This window comes from Cylas formicarius, unplaced genomic scaffold, assembly GCF_029955315.1.
Source record: "Cylas formicarius isolate icCylForm1 unplaced genomic scaffold, icCylForm1.1 PGA_scaffold_10__41_contigs__length_53128322, whole genome shotgun sequence".
Taxonomy (NCBI): Eukaryota; Metazoa; Arthropoda; class Insecta; order Coleoptera; family Brentidae; genus Cylas; species Cylas formicarius.
The window spans coordinates 44,634,480-44,658,822 of record NW_026844214.1 but is presented as its reverse complement, the minus strand read 5'-3'; the positions used below and the strand labels follow the sequence as shown (position 1 = coordinate 44,658,822).

Below are 24,343 nucleotides of genomic sequence, written 5' to 3'. Positions count from 1 at the left end.
GGGGTCGGAGCCATAGGATACGTTACGACGGATTTTTGCTACGAAATAATAATAATAATAATAATTATTATTATTATTAATATTACTATTCCTTTTTTATCGAGACCGTGTCTAAAATAATTCAAAGATATGTAGAAAAACAGACTGGTGTAACAGTTTTTTTTATAAATGCTGTGGGGAATAGAGCTGAAATATTTTACTAAACCATTTCTGAAACATGTCCGTTATGTGAACATCACGGCCTCTGACTACCTTATCAAATAAATACGAGGACTGTTGTGACCGGGTAATTTTAAAAACAAGAGTATATAAATGCAGCTGAAATCGAGTTTCCCGTCTAAGCTAATTAGAATTTCAATATCAATCAATATGAATCATGATCAAACCGTCTCAATCAACAACAAAACGTTATACAGCAGTATAACACACTGCAGTGTGCCAATGCAGATAAAATAAATTTGATAATTTTAATTTCACTGTATGGATAAGAAAATTTTTAAATAGATATATAAGGCCTTAACTTTACAATAACTTTGTGGCATACTTAAAGTCTAAATCTCATTTTGATATAAGCGATTCAATTTAACTTTATTATATTAATAAATACACTTATGTGATTAGAGTTGTTAACGTGAAATTTAAGTGCTAGGAAGACCTCACTTACAGTTTTTAGATCACGATTTACTGAGATCAGTAGAATAGAATCCGAGACATAGTTGAAAGTCATCTGCAAATTGATGCGAGTTGAGATAATTAAGATAAAAACCAAGAAATCAGATATGTTATTCGAAGAACTACCCTTTGACGGTTTCCATGTAGAAATTTTCTATAAAAGATACTGCTGAAAATTCCAACCTAAACAATTTAAGTTTAGTACACAAAATATCACGATAAAGAATGTCAAATGTTCTGCTATAATCAAGAAGAACTAGACAATGTGATTCTGCTTTCATCCGCAGCACCCTACAATATTATCAGATAACTTTCTCCAGGATCTTAGAAGCAACCGGTAGGAGACTTATAGGCCTAAAGTCCACTATGGTCTCTATTCTTAGCTACTAGCATAACTTCCAGCCACTGGGAAACTTGCAAGAGGAGATAATGATTAATGATCTAGGTGATATGATCTAATGAATAAGGGGTTATTAAAAGAATATTTGGACAGTAATGTTCGTCAACTCCTTCAACATTAGAGTGCGGTTGTTATATAATTTGTCCAATTGTTTCAGGGCTACTCTCTCTAATTTCAGTTTGGATTATAATAATAATAATATACATTTATTCTGCAATGTTCAATTTACAATACAATAAAATACCAATAAACCACATAATTGAAAAAAAGGAGATGAAAGCATTTCAAATTGTTCCAAGTTCAACCCTTATAAAATAATATATAGCAACTATTTTAAAATTATGAGTTCGCATGAGATGACTATAGCAAAAAAGTAAAATGTGTACGTGTATATAAAAATTAAAAATTGGATAGAAAATTTTAGGACTGAACTTACTCGAAAATCACTTGCAATTTGCTTGTTGGCTGAACATTTCTTGTCTTATTATTTTTTTTTTTGAAGTTTAATGGTGATAAGGGTGTACATCTGCCCGATATATTATTTTATTTGTCAAGTAAGCAGGACTGTTATTAACAATAATGTTGTGAAAAATACCAAGGCGTGTAGCCTACGCCTATTCTGCATATTCAGCCACTTAACATCCTGTAATTTGGGTGAGACTGCACAATTTGTAAACTGCAAAACTCTACCACTCACTTTTATGTTAAGTTCAGACACCAAACGATCCCTATCTTTCCAAAGAGCATAACAGATGATTTACTTGGATTAATTATCAATCCATGAGGTGCTGAAAAATCTGTGAGTTCTTTTAAATCTGGATTGATCAATTTTTGAGTCGTATATCAAGTACTGGGGTCAAATCAATATAATACCTGGATCTCATCAGCATAAAAATGTGCCGTCACATTTTTCATACACCATACAAAATTGGCACAGTTTCTCTGATTGAATGACCTAAACTTGTTTCAACATGCTGTATTCGATCATCAAGATAACTTTTTATTAGCTTTATCGCACCACCTGAAAACCCGACATAATTTAAAATAGCTAACAGGAATTCGTGACATATAGTATCGAATGCCTTCGAATAGTCCGAAAGGACCAAAACGGATGACTGACCCGAATCTCTTGATTTCATAATGTCATCTGTAATACTCAAAAGCGCCGTCACACAACTGTATGCAGACCTATACCCTGACTGGTTGGAAGGCGAAATGTTATCAGTTTCCCAAAAAAAATCGTATATCGTTATCAAGTTGTTACCTATAACGAGAAATATTGTTCCTATTTGCCTATTTATTTTTTTTCCCCGTGGCCGTATCACCATCCAGGTAACATATGAGAGGTATGCGCCGCTCAGCTACAGCCGGAGCGGGAGTGGGTAAATTCACGATTTAAGTACCAACTTATAAAGAGTTTTTTTTTTATAGGGCGCCAGGTGATTTCTTTACTTATATACCCCTAAAAACACTGACATCACCAAACCTAATTCGCACTGGTGACATTAGCTACGGTTATTACAAAAAAAAAGGAACAAAAACACTCCATGACATTCAGTTATTCGATTTAATGTCGAAATGGGGGGAAGAGTTATCCGCCGCACTGGGATCGGTATACAAGATCGCAATATGTAATTACATTAAACAACTTTACACGTTTTATTTTCCTACAGCGTAAATAATCTCTCGAGAGTATAGACGAGTATAAAAAGAGGGTAACCCCTTAACGACAAAAAAAAGGAACCGTCAATAACCTCTTTTCAACTCATCGTTCAGGTAATATCTTAGATGTACAAACAAAATTATAGAATTCGCAATAAAACTTAAGTTGGGCACTACACCAGTCCTTTTTGTCGAATCGTTTTATTTCCTTTTACGTGTATGCGAAAATAAAAAAACAAATTCCACTACGTGGTACTTATCTGGAGTACGGACGTCGGTGTAGAACTCTCAGGTTAATTCCGAAGATTCCCGAAACTAAGGCGTTTGCTCTTCCCAGTTTTCCGGATGTTCTCGGCGTACTATTATAATATCAACCAATACATGGCCTTTTCCGGATAAATAGCAATCTTCTGTTTCTCGTATCCGTCCGGGACCACAAAAAGCAAATTGCCAAAAAAAAAGAAAAACGCCTAAGAATGGAAAAGAAAAAAAAATCAAGAAGTGATACGAATTGATAAAGATTCTACAACTACAATTTTATTTTTTATTGGTTTTTGATTTCAAGTAATTTATCTTATTTATCTCAAGAGTTTAAATTTTGAAAGTAAATCATTATGCTTTTACTGTAAGGGAAATTGACCTTTTATTTTTTCCTTTATAAATGAGTTAAAATAAATTGTCCAAAAAAAACGATCAGAACAGCTACCGAGAACTACGCACACAATAAAAAGAGAACTTACCTTATCAGCACAAAAAACAAACCCAAAACACGAGACGTTTCTCTACAAAACCCAATATCTATTCAAGATAAGCTTTGGAACTTCTTAAAACAACCAGAGTACCACAAAAGTCGCCAAAGCGGGATGCAAAGTGAAAAATCCGTAAATCGCCAGAATAACTTTTCTGTTCACTAAGCAACCTAGTTATGACTCGTGCAAAATTTAAGAGCGATCACCGCGGTCACGGCTTATCGCGCTGCCTTTTTTTCTCTCGGTGCGTCGTTCCTTTTTTTCCACGCTTTCGTATTTTGCCATCAACATGAGTTTACCGGGTGTCTCAAATTTCAAACGTAACAAAGTGTATCAGCAGTCAACCATGTTTCCCAGAATTTCCAATTCTCAGAATATCATAGTTTTCATTTATTAAAAGTAACTTAATTTCAGCAATGTGATGCAATAATGAACGTGCATTTAAAAAAGCAATATGCAGCGACTTCATTCCTATGGGTGAATTATATATTTCCAATTAAAAAAGAAGTTGTACCCTTAAACCTAAAACAAAAAAAAATGTATAAACTAATTTTAACAGTAAGTAACAATAATGAGGAAAGAAAAAAAATATATCGGCGATAAATGTACCAATACCAAAACATGCATTCTGACTTCCGGTCAATATCTATTTGTTGCAATATTTGATGATATCATCTTCCGTTTTTAATAAAGTCTTATTAATATTAGCAAATATGATGACGAGCAAAATTTCAGACACTACTAGTATAATGCTCCACGTAGGTGTTCTTTAGCACATTAGCTACGGGCGTACGTTCTAGAAAAAAAACAATTAAATTCATTAGGTGCGCCCAAATCAAAATAAACATTTGGAAAATATTAATCCAACGCAAGACTGTGTGATTATACAATTGATGGAAAAGTCATTTTTCTCAAATGTAACAATATTCAATACACACAACACAATCAAATATTCTGGAAAACAGTTAAAAACCTCTTCAAATTATATAGTATGTTCCTATATCTATACTATACTAAAGTTTATGAAATAAGGGCTCGTCTCTGCAAAAATTAGATTATTCGGCATATTTGCCATGAAAATATCAATCTGCGAAATAATATAATCGGTGAAAACTGCCCAAATAAAGTTTTAAGAAATTTATTATTTTACACTAACGTTGTGGCCTAGTAACAGCAGGGTCATGCAGAAATTTTAATAAAACGTATTCTGATGAATGAGCGTGAAGATATTCGGCAAATCACCTAATAATTTCATTTATTATAAATCAAAACTAAGTACTACTAAGTACTAAGTAAGTAGTCACGCTAAGTAACAAATACTACGAAATAGTAAAAACCAACATGTGAGATATTCTTGTATCGATAAGTCGTCCGAAGAATTGTTTACCACTGTTCTTTAAGTTCGCAGGAATTTGTTAGGAGGTCAATGCTTCATCGAAACAGTAAGAAAACTTATATTATCATCTTTGAGAAGACAAAATACGTTGAAAACAAATTTCTCTTGGTGTCTCTTTTCTTAACAACATTCGAATTATGTTCGCTTCGTTTTCCCAGGTAACCCAGAGAGCCTTTTCGGGCCAGAATCGCTTTCAGGGCTTCAACTTTTATAAATTTGTAGGGATTCGTGTTATGATTATGAAAGATTCTTCTGATGGATTCTTCTACTGCCTTTCTTATGGAAGCCTGGGAATAAAAGTTAAAATATGGTTGGTTACATTATCTTTTCATAAGAGATTGGATGCAGACAACACAGAATAGATTGAAGGAGGCCTATGTTCGACAATAGACAAGAAAAGAAAGCTATGAGAATAGATGAATTGATCGTCCTCCCATCAGCGAATGATGAAATATTCAAAAACGTTGAAATGTCTGTGGCATCCCAATCACTTAACTTTTCAAACCCTGCCAAAGGAAAATCTCTGTTTTGTATTTTTACTCACTTCTTCTATCACGGCGTTCGATCACGGGACAAATGTGTTAAGTTTAATGTTAAATTAAACTTAACACATTAATTCAATTAAATTAGCAACAATTTAACATCTTCCCTTTCGATGGGAAGGAATAAATGGGTTTTCGACTAGGTTTATGAAAAAATCATTTCTACAAAAACTGTTCTGTAATGTTCAATAAAAATTTGTGTAGTGTAAGCAATGCCGAGGAGTACATATTGGACAAACTGGAAAAAGATGAATAAAAAACATAACAGCGAATGCAGTAGTGCACTTAATCCGGTGTAGTGTCACCCTGTATATACAGAAATATTGGCAATATAAAAGTATGTGCAGAGAATGGGATAGGATATAGACAGTTACTATCTGAGAATATCATTGGGGTGTACGGTATATGGAAAACAACTAACATATGTACAGGATGATATAGCTATTACCCTTAAAAGCAAAGCTTTCAAGTAGTGGGTCTTGCCCGTCCCCACCTAGCTAGAAGACACTCACAAAAACTTGAAGAATAAAACTGCGAAGAACCCAACGGATACAAAATTTCAGAGATAGAATTAGAAGCGTAGAAATTGGACATAAAAAAAAACCATGAGCAAAGTGGAGATGGACGAGACTGGAGGACTGTAGATTGGCAAGAGACCTCGAATGGACCGAGATGGACCCACATGGGTAAAAGGTAAATCTAATTTAACGGCCTTAGCGAGATTTATTTTCGAAACCTTTCATAAATTTTATTTTATTAAAAATTCAATTAAAATAAAAAAAATGGATTAGTTGATATGCATTAAAAAGCATCCCCTAACAATTTCCAAAACAAAAAACAGATATTGAAAATCTAAATGGGTGCTTTTTTAACATAATGGATAGAATCTCCTAGATTGGTTATACCAATTGGATATACCAAGAATATACTGCAGAGTCTTCCAAAAAATCATGAGCCTTTGAAATTGAGAACGGATATGATATGATCTCTTTGCTGAAAGGTCAATCTGTTTTGGGGTGTAAGGCCGAGTAGATGGGTCAGTTCCAAGGTATTCCGCTAGCTATCGACAGTGACTATCTGTTCATCTCTCGCATTTGTTCAGATATAGTGTTGTTCGTTGTGTTCGGTGTCAGTGACTTCTACCTGATCTTGTCTTTCAACATCTGTACATGCTTCCGCTGCTTGCAATTCTCCTCCCACTTCTCGTTATATATTACTAATGCGATTATTTAGGGTCTAAAATATGGCAATACAGTTGCCGAAATCTCCAACAGATACTAATTGATTTTTCGTAACACCAGCCAGCAATTCCGTAATATTTCCTTAATCACCAATGAATCATAGCTGAGTCGATCGTTACCGATAATTCAGCCGCTTTTCCTCAAACAACAGGTGGTTTCGGTGGTGGTCAAAAATGCGGTTGATAATAAAAAACGACCTACGTACCCGCGACCGTTTAATAAAACCGTCGTTTTATTTAACAACGGCCCGCTGCGATCGCGCACCGTAGGTCGCCAAACGACATTTGAGAAATTACTTTTTTATTCAGGCAGCCGTATTATAGAGAAGAGAGACTTCTATTTTCTACGGGCACCTTATCTCTCCGTATATCGGTATCGAATTTTAAGTGAATCTACCTCGGTCCGATATTAAGACGTTCGTGTATAAACTGACCATAAATTTATTACGTACACGGGACATCAATTCGAATTCCTAATAGGCAATAACATTACCGCCATCGGTTCACTTATTTATTATTAAAACTTTGTGTTAGCGCATCAGTAGTTCATAATTTGACGGATTTCTGTAATTGCTCTTAATTATATACGCGCACGAAATACAAAGGAACATAAACATAAAATTTTTGACATATTCACTGTCAAAATTTGGATTTATTATAGAAAAAAAAACTACTTATTAACCAAAATGACTTATTGGACACATGATTTTGTGTTAAAAAAGTATTGTAAATGTTCAATTACTTATCGAGAACCTCTTGGTGCAGTTAAAAAAGTATTTACTTTTTGTTGAGTACAAACATATCAAAAAATATTAGTTTTTATTCAGTCTAGATGATGTACGTAAAATGCGTTTTATTTCCACTTTTTATTTATTCTAATCTGCAAGATAGTGACACCTACTTCGTCATTAAACACAGTTTTTATTGTTTTTCCTGAAAATGATTAAAATCTAGCAATCGTGTGGATTTATAATCTCACTGTTTCGTTTTAACGTTATAAATTAATGACCATATAATTATATTATTATTACATTAAAGAAATAAGTTAAAATTGAAAATTCGAAACAAATATGACTGATTGTACCTGGTATATAAAGTAAATGATGCTTGGATAGTAATAGTAGTAAAATATTCACATTTTGCTTAGTTTTTTTTTCCTTTCCGAGTTTTGACAATATCCCAGAAAAATCTGACATTAAAAAACACAACTATAAGGTTGTTCGGAAAGTCATTTCGTTTTTTCCCGTCAGAGGACTTAATTACGTTTTTTCGAAACCAACTTCACACTTAAGCCGCATAACCATTATATGTCTTGAGAGCTGATATTGCAAGGCTTGTGTGTGAAAAAGTTCTATTAATTCTACGCAGTAGTTTTTGGTTGGTGCCCTTTTAAATATGTAGAGCAATAAGCAGCATTTTCGTCATATTTTACTTTTTTACTTCAGAAAAAGTAAAAATGCTGTCCAAGCGAGAAAAAATTGACGGATGTGTATGGAGAAGGCGTGTTAACAGTACGCCAGTGCCAGAACTGGTTTGCAAAATTTCGACCCGGCAATTTTGATGTCGAAGATGCACCACGGTCTGGAAGGCCGGTCGAAGCTGACAAAGATGCGATAAAGGCATTAGTTGATGCAAATCGGCGAATAACCACACGAGAGATCGGTGAGAGATTATATTTGTCGAATTCGACTGTTTATGGCCATTTGAAAGGCATGGGCTTAACCTCGAAGCTCGATGTGTGGGTGCCCCATGTCCTTACGGAGCGAATTTCATTAAATTCGTTCCTTTTCCGATTTATTATGGTGCTGGGTTCATTTTGTGCCGAATACTCGGGTAAACAAAAGTCGATAGTGTATTGTTCAAAGCAGTTTTTTAGTTTTAATAAAAAATACCTTAAAATATGGACAAAATCTGGGTGGTTGTAACTGGAGTGCTTTAACACGTAAAATACGCTTCTAAACTAGATACAGAAAAATGAGCTCGGGTTTCGAGAAATATGTATATATCATGTATTCACAATCCACCAAGATATTTGGGTATTTCAAAATACAATTTTTATTTTATATAGTAATCATAATTAGCTATGATCTTTAAAAAATGCCCGTGTGACTTTCCAATCATTTGTGATTGTTTATATCGGTCATGAAAAAAGTATAATGCATTTTTTGTTTATGTTCATGGTTCATTTTTAGGCCTAGGTAGAAATAAATCAAATTTTACTCTGGGATATTTTCTTTAAAATTTAGGATTTTTTGAATTGCATAACTCATTTAGTACAAACGAACAATAAAATGTGTCCCATTAAGTTAGAATCATTTAGGAAACTTTTTTATTCCTAGCTAGATGAAAGAAATTATTTTTTATAAAAAGTTATAATATAGTCTGCATTGTTATTGTGAAAAGTTGGTTATAATTGAAGCCATTAAAAATAATTTTCTTTATAAATCAATTATGCAATTTTTTTAGCCATTGTGAATAGTTTATGCATATAATAATACATATAACAATGCATATAAAACTACATAAAAACAAATTACGTAATGCATAAAAAACCCTGATTATAATATCGAACTCAGTTTCAAGTTCTTCCAAATGAATAAAGCTGCCATATTTTGGTACAAACCTGGTTCAACCAATTTTATATCTGGTGGCTGTATTTCAAGTTTTAGATTATGCGCATGTGCATTGCACATACCTACCTACATATCTATATTCGATATCAATTGATGATATAATGAAAAGTTGTCCTTATGTAATTATTTGAGTTATGTTATTTCATTATTTATTAGCTATTGCTTGAGTTTATTTTTTATTTTATGAAATAGGTTATTGTTAAATTCAACGGGTAACATGCTAAATATTTTTGGTTTCGTATAAAAAATATACGTTTTTCATTTAGATAGCCTTGCATTTGGAATAATTATTGTTTTGTGCGTGTTTTTTTTTTACTTTGTGCAAATATTTTCGTTTTTTTTTGGCAAATCTTAGCGCTGATTTTATATACAATTGATTAATGTGTAATACTTGGCCATTATTAAGTAAATCTAAACTAGAATGTCCAGATTTATAAATTAATTTCCTAATTCCATTAGTGATGAATTTAATATGCTCTTGTGATCTTAAATTTGAATCTATAATGATTCCGGTCAATCAATATTACTTTAATTGCGTGTAATGTGATATACGTATGATTAGTTATCGTGAAAATTCTAGTGATTTTGTGTTCCGCTCCAACATTCGGTATAGGACATTTTTTTTCCAGGCGCTTTGATGGCATTCAAGAGAAGAGCTTCGCTTGGTCTAATGGAGGAAGAATAATGGCAACCATGGAAATGAAATTCTTCTTCGTGTCTTTCGTATTGGTAAGTAGACCATTGAAAAATGTTAATAAAACCATAAACAAGTGTTACTTATTTCTTACCATTTTATCCGAAATACGGTCAATAAGATTAGCGTTAATAAGTTAAGACTGGGTCAATTTGGACACTTTTAAAATGAAACCCCCCTTGCTAAAGGAGATTTAGGCAAAATTTAGTGTAAACCTAGCAATAAAACCGTAGAGATTTTTGTTCGCGTTCCAAAGTTATATTGTGTTTTGCGAAAATGTACATTTTAAAGAAAATCACTGTAAATTAATTTTTTTATGGAATGTTGTCTGTTTCTGTGAATACATTTATAGCACATTTTTTAAGCAGAATTTAAGGCCTCAAAGATAATATTTCAACCGAAAAATCCTTTTTTTTATTTGGGAAACTCTTTTGAATCATTGAAAATAACTAAAACTCGCCTTTCAAAAAATATTTTATATTTCATATGTTGTTTGACATGAAAAAATAGACGTTTTGAACGTTGAACAAGTGGAACATGTAACGGTTCCAACAGTTCCAATTTTTGAATGCTAGGCTTGAATTGTTCTCTCAATATGTTTAGGTAAACATTCTGATCCATAGAACTATCAATAAAAATAAAGTTTCCTATACCAGATACTGACATGCGTCAACAAATTAAGACATGTTAATGGCATGCTTTACCATTGGACACATATGTTGAAGTTTAAATGCTGTATCCGTTTTTCTTCATACTCTCGTTCGTCTATCGGATCCAAAATTATTTGTTTTTGTTTCGTCATTGAATATCATATTTTACCAAAACTTTATAGGTTTTTTAACATATTATTTTGCAAAATCCAATCGTTTTTTGTGGTTTTGTTCCGAAATAAACGGTTTTCTTCTTGCTATTCGACCACTGGACCCAGCTCTGTGCAAAGAAATCATGCTTTATTGCCGTACCTGAGGGGCACTTAATTTCAGGTTATTCGATATTTTGCTAACCAAGGATGTTTCGTCACAAACAATCAATTTCTTTGGAGGACTACAACCTGACTTTATTTTGTATTTTGCTGGTTTTAAATTGCTATACGGTATGTATACTGAATTGCTGCAAGTGTTTCACCGATAGTTGTAGCAATCATGTAGATATTCCTTTCTTCCATAAGTCTACAACAATTTTTCGCACAGAATTTGGAATTTCTCCGCTTCTTTCACTCATTTTTAAAGTCTTTTCAATATCAACCACTAAATTTAAATAACGCCTAATAAGTGCACAATGTTCACTTGTTTTATGAAAATGACTGACTGATAAAATATGCCTACTTGACAAATCGCTAAATGCAGTATTATTAAAATAATGAAATGGTACGTGGAGATTTTTTTGATATATTTTTGTATAATAATTAAGTTACAATATGTTTGTTCATTAACAAACTATTAGCTCGAGGTATTCTTTATATAGTTATTATAGAATACGTTATGAGATACAAAAATTAAACGCTTTCATGTATATCAAAAAACATTTAGTCTATGGACACTTTTTTGATAGACGGTGTGCATTTTTTTTTAATGTTCATCCAATGTTGGTTCTTGCTAGTTTTGTTGGTGTCTTGAACTTTCATGTTGATGTTGTAAAAGCAATTTTTCTTACAACTCATAGATAGTTCATGTATAGCTTTTTGCCACCTCTTCTTAAACTGATGACTTAATTAATTTCTTTGAGAAAATGCTTTCTTTCAGGATACTGGCCGTTATACAAATTGATTGCTATCTCTGCATTCTTCTCAGTTTTCATAAAACAGACTGTGTATAATATCTCATTTATTTGCTAAAACACGAGTACTCATTTGTTTCCCGCATTTTGGCCGCTCCGCCCAAGGCCTACTTGTTCAAAACTCTCGACCAAAATATCAAGTATGATAAATTTTTGCAGGTAATTTAATATAAAAATCAAAATCGAGCTTCAGATACCGACACTAGTTTTCGTCTTATCTCCTATATAAGGGGGAGTTTAATATTTTTTACTCTTCTGGGGAGTTTAACAAAAAATGTGAAGTATTCAAAGTTTTTTTAGTTCTTATATCTTTAAATTCCTTCCGATAAGGAATTTTCAATAGCAATTTAATAATAAATAAACTTCAATTATTAAATTATTGCTGAAAATTCCCTATCGGAAGAACTATAGAAATATAAGACCTCACAACTTTGAATACCATGAATTATGAGATATTATTGGCCATGAATAAAACTTAATCCACAAAAATCATATCTACTAGTGTTTTGCAACAAGAAAAAAAAAAACGGAGAAATAATAAAAAATCGAATCAACAGAAAAGTCCAAAAGGAGAATATTCCTATTGTTGAGCAGGCAAAATACATAGGAGTTATTTTCCATAAGGAGCTGAGTTTTAAATTACATGTATCAAAAAGTCGAAAACCCAGGTATTAGTTTTTCGTTTAACTTGCGATATGCAAATCATATGACACCCTATTTAAATTTTAAATTAATTAAATTAAACTTAATTTTAAATATGGAAAATCGCAGATAGAATATTTTTTTACATTTATTTCTAAAATCGTAATAACACGACAACCTTACGAGAGATTCTCAAATCAAATAGTCACTTCCACAGTATCGGAAATGTAGGCAAATTTAAGATTTCGTAATATAAATCTGCTTTATTTCAAAAATGCTTCTCTTATTTTGCACCAAAATTCTGTAATGATATCTCATCAAATGCGCTAAATCTGCCTTTAACGCGATTTAAAACATTTACTAAAACCAGGCTAATGGATGATTAACACTTGTCAAAAATTGCATTCGTTTGTATACCCTAAAGAGTTAATAAAAGTAAAATAAAATTTTTGTTGTGTCTTGATAGACTAGAAGCCGGTTTTTTCTTGAATGTCTGCATTTTCCAGTTTTCCATAAAAAATTAAAATTGGTTGAATTGAAATTAGTATGTTATGTAACAAGTTTATTTGACACGAGCGGGGTGAGTGCTTAATAAACGAGTGACATAAAAAGTTTTTTCTACTCCCGTCTGTAAAATTCCTAATTACCCACCGATCTAGCGTGCGGGAAGCGTCACTTTACCACGTCAGTCTCGTTTCCCATGAATCGGAGCCACTTCGGACATTTCCGGGATTTTACCGCACGGATTTGGGAACGATCGGATGTTTTCGGAGATATTTCCCACGCTTTGAATTTTCACGTTTGTCAATTCTCACGGTCATGCCAGTGAATGTATTTGTTGTTTTGCGAAAATGTACCCCAAAACTAACGGTCGTAGAAAAAGTATAGTATGCAACACGTTCGGTAAACTTTTTAACTCACTCGCTTATTAAAAACTCGCTCCGTTGCGCTCCGCTTGTGTCAAATAAACTCGCTAGTCAAATGCCGTTTACCGCACTTGTTGCATAATGCATTGCACATGCATACCGAACGTGTTGCATATTATGCTTTTTCTACGACAATAAGTTCTTGGATACATTTTCGCAAAACGACACGAATACATTCACTAACATGACCGTCAGAAGCTACGAACGCGAAATTTAAAGCGTGGGAAATATCTCCGAAATCAACCGATTGCTCCCAAACCCGTGCGGTAAATTCCCGGAAATGTCCAGAGTGGCTAGAATTCATGGGAAACGAAATTGACGTGGTAAAGTGACGCTTCCCGCACGCTAGATCGGTGTGTAATTAGGTATTTTACAGACGTGAGTAGAAAATAGTATATTATGCAACAAGTTCGGTATACTACATTTGACTCACGAGTTTATTTGACACGAGCGGAGCGAGTGTTTAATAAACGAGTGACTTAAAAAGTTTACCGAACGTGTTGCATACTATACTTTTTCTACGACCGGTAGTTTTTGGGAACATTTTCGTAAAACAAGACGAATACATTCACTCACATGACCGTCAGAATTGACAAACGTCAATATTCAAACAGTGGGAAATATCTCCGAAAACATCCGATTGCTCCCAAACCCGTGCGGTAAAATCCCGGAAATGTCCGAAGTGGCTCGGATCCGTGGGAAATAAAACTGGGTTAGGTATTTTACAGAGGGGAGTAGAAAAACATGCTAACCAAACTTAAATTTGTTCCAAGATATTTACCCTTTTCTAAAAGATGCCCAAAATGTAAAAAGTAACATTTAACTTCTATTTTTATTTAATTTTCTTTACTTTAAAATTAAAGAAATATATAAAACTCATTTGTTATTTCTACATCCCTTCCCGCTTCATTCGATGTTCCAATAGGACCTTGTAAGTCTTGCAAAATTGTCTAAATAAGTAAACAAATAAATACCTATAAATTTTGCGACTCACGACATTTTCCCTTGCTGTTTAGTCCATATTTACCGGGCAATCTATATAAACTCTTTATAAACCTTGACAGCGCGTAATGTATCCCGCGACGGTGGCGCCGCCACACGCGCGCTTAGCGATATATGCAAATGGATTTGCCGTTTACAGGGGCGGTCGGTGTACGAAAGAGACGACGGTGGCGGCATCACCGGTGCATTACGTCGCTGGATGGGATTGAAATTACTTATTAATCAAATAGATAATTCAGTCCGGGGATTGTTGCGCCGGGCGGCAGGTGGGGAGGGAGGGGGGCTTAATGTATGTTCGCTTTTAAATGTGTGAATAATTGAAAATGGTCCCTCGACCTTTTCCGGCAGGATATCGGTGTTATTTATAAATTATTTTATTTCTCTGCGACGCAAATCCGGCTTTCATAAAACCGATGTCGTATTTGATATGCCAAACGTCCGCCAAAACGTCCGAGTTTTGAATGGAAAAATACTCGCTCTCTTTTCTTGAGAATAAAACTTCTTATACATTGCACAAGCGTGGACAATTTTAAAAACTAGACAAAAAGGCTTTGTTAATTTTCAAATAATGAAGTTTTTCACTTTTTTTACAGATTTGCTTATATTTTTCTATTTAAAGAATTTGTTTATTTGCTTTAATAATATTGCTCATGCGCAAAAACTTAAACATTATAGAAAACTTCACAGTCAAAGAGAATTTCCCACTTAACAAAATTATATCGCCGCGTAGTATCTCATCAAGCACTTATAACTGTTTTCAAGCTTGTTACTAAGTTTTCGATAGTTTCTTGAGGAATGTTTTCCCATTCCATGAGAACAACACCTATTCAGGCTAGTTGGGACAGGTACATAACGCGGAACTAACCTGGTTAAAACGTCCCAAAGGTGCTCTATTGAATTTAAGTGGTGCAAACGGCATTACGTCACCTGAAATGATGGTTTCGAAATTGAATTTGGCATTCGTAACAAATAGTAAAATGCTCTGCACCTCAAAACATATTTCCCTCTATAATATTTTTGAACCACCTCCCAATGGCTTCTTTGAAGAAATAATGCAATCATAAAATCTTTCTGCAGGTCTGCACCATACTCTATCACGACCATATTTTAGGCTTACTCGAGTTTCGTCTGTAACTAAAACTCTCTTTCAGTTTGCCACAATCCAGTATGTATGATCTCTAGAGGTTTTTAATCTCCGTAATCTGTGATCTGCAGTAAATAGCGATGCAGTCGAGTTGATTAAATATTTCTCTATTAAATGGCATCGGAGAAGTATCCCCGGAAACTACTTTGCAATAAATATATCCCCAAACCCCTCCTCGGGGATGTGATTCCCCTCAACCAGGCCCTTCCAAGATGCAGTTAGAAAGTGAGGTTTCCAAAGAACCTCCTAAATGAAAACTAACACCTGGAAAACTACTTCAGCAGCTCTCTCCTGTTCCTAATATAATATCAACGATGAAGAAGGCTCGAACTAGCCTAATGGGGAGCTTAACGTTACCAACTTATATGACTCGTATTTGCTAGAAGAAGCAAAGGTAAAAACAAACGCATCAGTCATTCAAATAGAAGAAAGAAAAAACTTCCAAAAAGAAAGCATCAAAGTCTACAGAAAAGGTGTTTCCAAAAATACGCAAGCGCTTGCTACCTCTTCAGAATCTGATGATGTAACAGTTCGTCTAGTGCGGAAGAACCTTTTGATGACCTCAAAAATCAATGCGTTAGGCGTTTGGAAGATCATCGCTTTACAGAGAAAAAGGAGGACTGGTTGCAATGCGTTCTCTGATCTAGATGGTTAAATTAGTTTACGGTCCATCTCTCCTAGAGTCGGTGCTTCATCTCTCCTTTAGGTTCTAGAAGACATGGGCCAATTTAAATTTTATTATTTCATTTTTTATAATCATTCATTGTGTTAGATTAGCCTTTAAAATGCGCCAAATAAATAATCCAAGCTCATGTTTATGTTATCCTTTTTTGTAGAGTCTAATTCGAAAGTTTTTCAAAAGTTGGTCCATCTCTCCTCGATTTACCCTATATAATTGGGCAATTTAGAAGAGGGACTATAAAAAACAAGCTTTTAGTAAAGCCCCAACATTTTACCTTTTAAAGAGTACGATCGTGCCAACTGCAAGCAAAAAAATGTGGCAGCTCGATATAAAACTTTGTGGAAATATTGCCCCGTCCGTTTAAAAAATGACACGTTTGCCTTAAGTGGCGCTATTTGGGCCGCCATTTTAATTTGCCTGGTTTGAACATGAACTGTGCAGCAAGTTGCGCTTAATGAATGTTTCCATTAGTAACATTTTTTCTTGTCATATTTCCCGGTTGTTGAAAACAGTTGTTTACTTTAACCGAGAAAATGTTTACGTAAACGGTTATAAACGAAACACATTCATTATCTTAAAACATATATTAAAAACTTCTAAAATTTTGTCTGCTGCAAACTAGTTTAGTTATAGTTATAGAATTAAAATCCATTTCCGCAAGGGGAACTAGAATAGCAAAAATCCGAACACACTAATCCTACAAATCTAGGCATAGTTAGTATTTTTCGAATATATTGCGAAAAAAGATGAATGCACTAGATACGTGAGCTAAGAGTTAGGTCAAGTTAGTTAGTGTTCAGGGCCGGTTGGTTTCAAAGGCTTAGTGATGTTAATTTGTGTGTTTGCAAATCCTCAGTTATGAAAATTGATGACCGGATTATGTGTTAACAAAAAAATAAAAATCTACACATATATATGGACATCTTTTTTAAAATTTATGAGATATATATATATATATATATATATATATATATATATATATATATATATATATATATATATATATATATATACCATTGGATAGTATTATGAAAACACAAAACATCACACACACAAAAGATCTACTGAATTTATAACGCAGAATTTTAATTTCGAAACTATGGATGGTGGAATAGCCAAATTACTTAAAATTTTTATTTATTTTATGTAGTTCTTTCGACTGAATTGTCCTATTTTACCATAGTCCAAGGGGGGACAAATAAATATTTTACAGAAGATAAATAAATATAATAAATAATAAATAAAAGATAGTAGAAAATAATAAAATAAAATAAATTCTAGACAAAGCATGTATTGAAGTACTTTTTGCCCTCTTAGGGATATCCCAATCAAATCGAGTATAAATTATGCACTGTTATGGCTGACGATCAGAAAATATAATAAACTACCAGAGAAATGCCTAAACAAGCCATAAATCAGTTCATCGAATGAAGAAGGCCCGTGGCTTGGTTACACGTTTGTCTGCGATAGATTTTATTCTTCGATAAAGTCTGCTAGTCTCGCACTTTCATTTCCTGCTTCCAGTTATTCCGCTTAAGATCTAAAGCTGCTGCTGCTGCGTTCATACATCACAGTAGGCCTAATAATAGTTTTGTACACTCTCTTTCTTTACATCCATATATCACAGTAGGCTAAATCATAGTTTTGTAAACTCTCGTTTTTTTAGACTCCTTGACACGTTCCTTATTCTTAATGTATGATGTAATCCCTCCATGGAGTTTATACCTTTTGCTATCCTTTCTTAAATTTCATGCTTTTCCTCATAATAACAAAATGTTTCTACTTTTCGAATATAATATTCGCTATTCTCTGTTATAACCTTTAGATGCCTATTCTGCCCACTAAACTGCAATTATTAATGCATGATTTTTTCTTTCAAAATCCGGTCTATAATGGCGCCAATAACAATTTAGACATTTTTTGGAAATTATTTGTACACCGTTATTTATTTTTAAATAAGTCTGCTTAATATTGCCAATGTCAAGTGAGTAAGATAACTGAGTGTCGTCGGCGAACGCTTGAATCAAACCGGTCACACGCGTTCTGAACAGATCTGCTGTGTAATACAGAACGAGAATCGACCTCAAGATCGTTCACACGCCTGATATTCTAGTACAAATATCCCACTCACTGTCCTTCAACAGTACTTTTTTAGTATGGTTGAAAAGATTAGATTTGGAAAAATAAAACTACGTGACGGTCAAACCCATGGTAACCGATTTTGGCATAAAGAAGTTCGAAGTGTTCGAAGTGTTTTCGGAGCGCGAGCATTGAAGATGCCAAGTGAGATTTTGGCGAAACGTTTGCAGGATTCCAGTCGGATGCAAGTTTTGCAGGATTCCAGTCGGATGCAGGATTCCAGTCGGAGTTCAACGAGCGAACGGATGATATCCCGGAATATAGTGTCATCATTATATATATATATATATATATATATATATATATATATATATATATATATATATATATATATATATATATATATATACAAAATTCTTATTGTGACAGCCTACCCATGACCCCGAACTTAGTTTTTGGTCAACGCACTGGCTTTTATAAAACACTTGTCAGCGAACTTTGCGTTAAGTGGTCGATACTCTTCCATATTTCGGGTAAGGTGTTATTTGTTATGGAATGTTTATTTTTATTTATCGGTGCAGACTAAACAGTTATAATTCTGATATTCCTAATATTGGGGACCCATGCGAATCCAACGGACTATATAGGGTTTAGAGAGACGGAAGACGTTGTTAGCAAGAAAAAGTCGTGCTGTCAATTAGTACCGGACATCTGAATGCGGTATCCTTAAAAAGGCACATTTCTGCTGAGTAAGCGTTTATTGAGCAAAGCATAACTTAGTTACTTAAGATTAGTTCATTTGAAGTGTATTACACCAATTATCACTTATCATTTATTTAGAGTGTAGTACTTTTTCGGCAATGACCTTGAAAGAAGTCCCATCCGCCGTCGGACTCAGAACCCGCCAGCGTCAAACGTTCGGTCCGTTAAAGTAACTGCAAAAGTTCCGGCGTAACGTTTTATCCTCGGCGACGCTTCCAGTAAAAAGTTCCAAATCCGTTACGGCGCATAAATATGTAAAGGCGCCATTAAGTAATAAAAGTAAAACGTAGGTTAAACATCTTTTCCGCCACGGTTCGACGCTGTTCCGTTGAGACTTTGCCGATTAGGTAAATTTTGTATCGAAAAGTTCGGAATGGGTGGACTGAGGGGGAGGGGCCTGGAGGGATCGACGGATATTGCCTTACAGAGTTCGCGTCTTTGAATTGGTAATTCGTCGTAATAAGGGCGCGGACCGCGAAAGTGCCAGAAGGCAATTTGCTCGGGAGGACGGTTAATGTATCGGTGTGGATTTCCTATTTCGAAGTTATAATAAGCAACGATTAAAACAATTTTCTTCGCCTACGGCATCAAAAGGGGGTGGTGTGGGTTGAATAAAATTATAATTTTATCAAAACACGTAAACCAGTAGGTTAATAAATGTTCTTTATAGTCAAGCAAAAGTGTCTAATAATAATATAAATTTGTAACACGAAGGTGAATAACATATAATTCTAAGTGTATTGGAAAATACAAAACTCCAACTTGACGGTCTCGAAATCATACAAAAATATCGGCAATAAATATAGGAAACTTGGACATTTTTTTAATTTCTTTAATACATTTGTATAGAAATATTTAAGTTTCAATAAATAATTAAAATTGTGACACCCTTTTAAACGACACTTAATGCTCCGGACTGATCGTGACGTCTTCCCGCTGCTTTTCGAACGATCCGTCGACATGTTATAGTATTATTATTATTATTATTTTTGGCTCGTATGAAGTGTGTTTGTACGACAGTTTGTATTTGTGCTTAGTGTGCATTACATGATAATAATGGAAGAAACACAAAAACAATATTTCCAATCGTGTCGTCGTGTTTGAGTACAACCTGTGTTTTTGTCAATATTATGTTCAGGTATCACTTTAGCATTAATCGTGCACATATTTTGACTCTTGAAACTTGTACCTATCCTATTGCAGTTTCCATAAGGATGGCTTTCTGATCTATAGGAAATAAAGAACACATTAAATTATCAATGGCAATATACTTAAAAATCATTATTTAGGTTTCCACTAGTTTAAAAAAAATCTTTTTTTTTCATTTTTAAATTTTAAATTTTAACTACATTGGTTTAAAACTAGTGGCTAAATTTTCTATGACCATCCCTTTCAGCTTTAACACCGCGAACCTCAGCAAAAGAAAAACTTTCGGTGTTTTGTATGTAAGATGTCACCATATCCACTAAACGTCATTTTCAAAACGCGTTGTCGTTCTCTAATGGCTTCTCTGTGTTACCGCCCGGCTGCCGCGTAGTCTAACTAGCGAATTGACGTCACAACCGGTCACAGCCAATGATAGCGCGTTTCAAAGAGGATTTAAATTTTAAAAATTTAAATTTTTATATTTGTTGCATAGACCTATGAAATTATTTTTTTGTCAACTCTGGTTCTTTTAATAGTATAGTAAGTTCCCTATTATGAACATTTTGTCAAAGAAGCTTCGGTTATTATATGTAATAACTGTAGTTACATTTTTGTTTTGTTTTGGAAGAATAAGACATACTTTTCGAAATGATTGGATGATTTGATGATGAAAGTGTGTGACAGAAGCCTTAGCAAAAAAAAGTCTAATTACTCCAATTGATTGACCTATATCAGTTTTCATCGCTATAACCTTACTCTTTCGCGTTTATGCTTCGGATATTCTTAAGTCACTGCTATACTGATGATACTCAAATTTATGTTTCTTTTGATACGGAAGATTTCTTGGAGGGTATTGAATTTCAAAATCGTAGTAACAGAAATGTGATTGTAATATACTTTTTTTCCATTGATATATCGAATTGTATATTATTATTGCATCCACAGGAATACGTTTGGTTAGTTATATTGTTAAAGTTATGTGGTTAATGAGAAAAATACTGAGTGATTTTTCTGAAAAACACAACTTCAAACTTTTCCTGAGAATATTTATTTTATGATATTTTGGAGCAGGAATAAAGTTGATTTTCTTAAAAGTAATGTTAGGTAATCTCCATAGGTAATACTAAAATTGGTTTAGTTGATAAGACAAAAAACTTGGGAATAGTCATCGATAGCAATCTTAGCTTTGAGCAACATGTAAAAATTATATTCCAATGAACTTTTTTGTGAATAAAAATGATTTATACCAACCGACATTTTAAATATCATACTATGGAAAACTTTGTGTGAAAACTTAATATTGTGACATTTCAATTACAATCATTATGTTTACGGTTAGAGAAAGCAAAGGGTCCAAAATTTCTGAATACTATTTATATATGGCTTAAGAAAGTTTAATCATGTCTCCTGTCTACACAACGACTCACAATAACTCAGCACGAATTTTAGAAGTTAACATCATTTTTGCACGTTTTAATAAAAAAGTGTTAAAAACAAAGACTTTGCCGATTCACTTATATAACGGCTAATATTAATAATACTGCTCAAATAAAGTATAGTAATAAATTGTCGATTCCACTGCATCAGAGCGCCATGTTTTAGCGGTCGTATTCTTATAGTGATGCTTTTTATCAGAATGATTTTCCAGTTGATTAGTTAAACTTAAGTGTTGAATATTTTAAATCTAAATATAAAAAATATTTACTTTGTATACAACACACTATACGGGACTTTCCTTAATAAGTAAATCATTATGTGCAATCTAAATGGTTCCATACTTTGGTTAAAATTTGGTACTTATATACAGTGTACTTGCTTGTTCAGTATTGTTAATTATTAATTGTAAATTATGTTAACATATTAATATTACTATTATTAGACTTTTGCGGAAATTAAAAAGTACATTAAGGGAAAATATTCTATAATCGTACTTATAGGATTGCAGTCAATCTATTAAAATAAGCAAATTAAGCAAAGCTTAATATTATACATTATCAGTTTACACATGGGGAAAAGAGAAGAAATTAGAATATATAATAAAAAAACTGATAGATACCACAGGGCAGTACCCCGATAAATTCAAAATGCAAATCGACGAGTTTATAATTACAAAAAAGACAAAATAGCAACGTTATTAAATTAGCTTCTCTTAAATAGTGAGGCCTAACCTAAGTGCGGTAATTTCGATTGTTTATTAGTGCATAAATGATGTCTGTCCGCCTTTTCTTGTGGCACCCAAGATATCTAATTATATATCTATATTATCTTACGCTTGCCGCATCTGTATTTAATTGTATGTTAGTGCTAACACAGAGCAGAACTAACATTCCTCATCATCTAGGCATCGAAATGTTTCAGTATATTGAATATTCGGAATCTAAATATTGCTTTAAAAACTATTACTGTAATTAATATAATATAAAATAAATTAATAAAACTCAGGACTAAGTTTCAAATTGGATTAGATTAGATTGAAAATAAAATTCGAAAAAAAGTCTGGACGTCTATACGGAGAGTCAAACCTACCGCAAGGAGAACTCGTAGCGACACGTGTTTCCAACTAGTTTTTATCAACGGAATGGAGTCCCGACAACCCCAATCGTATTTCCCAGGTCCGTCCCGAGGGGCAGATTCGGCTGAGTTATTCTGCGGCGAGCTTGAACTCGAACTTCTAATAAACTAAGGAAAATTCATGTGGAATTAACGCATCGGTTGGAACTAGCCGACTTCGTGCCTTAAACTTTTCCACCTACTTTTCGAAATACGTAATGTATAAGTTTAATTGTTGTTGAGATGGGGAGAAGGAGTTCACCCGATCGTTAAATTTGGGTTTTGCGTTGCCCTTAGTGTTGGCAATTTGATGTTCTTGACGGCGAGATGGAAGCGCGTAACTTAATTGTGCTGAGCGTCATTTTGAAACATAATGTTTCTAAACTTAGGATTTTTTTTTCAGTTCCATAAGATTAGCACAAAAAACACACTGTTGTATTGATTGCTGACGTAAGGAGAGGAGAAAATGCATTTCCATTTGCATTTTCTGACTGTTTTGTACAAAACATGCATTTTCTCCAATGGACCAGGCTCAGGTACAATACTGATTTCTTATATATAGTTAGATGTGCACCGATAAACCCACCCCATAGTGTATTCCCAGTAAAAGCAAAATGTTCTTTATTAAATTCATGAAATAATATTGCAAACTTTCTTGTGTGCCTTGTTTTGTAAGTGAATTGTGTATGTATTTTTCTGTCCAGTGTTTGTTAAAATGCCGGAAACTAACTTCCATATGTCGCGGATAAAGAGCTATCGGGAGTTCACTTGGGACGGAACCAATTTATTTTGTAAGTAAAAATTGTAATTATAAATCATTTTCTCACTTTTTTCCCAGTATACAGTAAAAAAAGAAAGATATGTGTATGTTTTTGGTATAACATCTTTATTTTTATAAATTATGTATTTAAGTACATTATTCATAATTAATGTTGACAATTTTAAAGTACTTATATAATTTCTCTTTTCAGTGATTTTATAGTAAAAAAAGAAAGATATAATATGTGTTCGGTAAAAGGAGATTGCGACTTTTACAAATTACGTATTCAAGCAAATTATTGCTATCTAAGGTTAACAACTGACTCATGTGGCAGACATATGGCACACGCATTGATTGGAGTCTTAGGGGAAACCAATGAACCAATAATTGTATCTAAATAATTGCAAAAAAAACAATTTAAGATTTTTTCAAGAAACTTTCCATTAATAAGTAAAAAAAGTACCTACGCGTGTTCAATTTTATAAGGAAAATTGTCCAAATACTCAAGTACCACCACAACCAGTAGTATTGCGCTGGAGAACTTGGTTAGCCGAGAACTTTAAATTATTTAAAAAAGTTATCGAAGATCTAAACGATTTATTTTCGGCCGCTCTAATAAATAAATAATAATAATAAATAAATGTAACTCTTTTGCCTAACTTAACACTAAAAGAAAATTTAATATTTATAAAAACAAATTATTCTTCTGTAGCACTCACGAAATTGAAGCTACCTTGTTTGCAGATTGCAAAAAAGTTTTAGGTACTATTTATGTCAGTAATTGAAAATAACACAGGCTTCTAAATCCAAAAAATATTTTGAAAGAGAACTACATTTGTATAAATTAGAAACACTCTAAATTACAAAACTAAAAGACTGTCCTGGA

General features: G+C 33.4%; 1 protein-coding gene across 4 annotated transcripts in view; it reads left to right on the top strand.

Moving 5' to 3' along the window:
• Nucleotides 1-24,343, top strand: part of LOC132708277 (protein madd-4) — a 535,295-nt gene that overhangs the window by 206,496 nt on the left and 304,456 nt on the right. For all 4 annotated transcript variants that reach the window (XM_060680501.1, XM_060680499.1, XM_060680500.1 and 1 more), the window contains exon 3: nucleotides 9,924-10,023. In XM_060680501.1, the coding sequence (XP_060536484.1) occupies nucleotides 9,979-10,023 (45 nt within the window). In that variant the 5' untranslated portion in view covers nucleotides 9,924-9,978. The remainder of the gene's footprint in view (nucleotides 1-9,923; nucleotides 10,024-24,343) is intronic.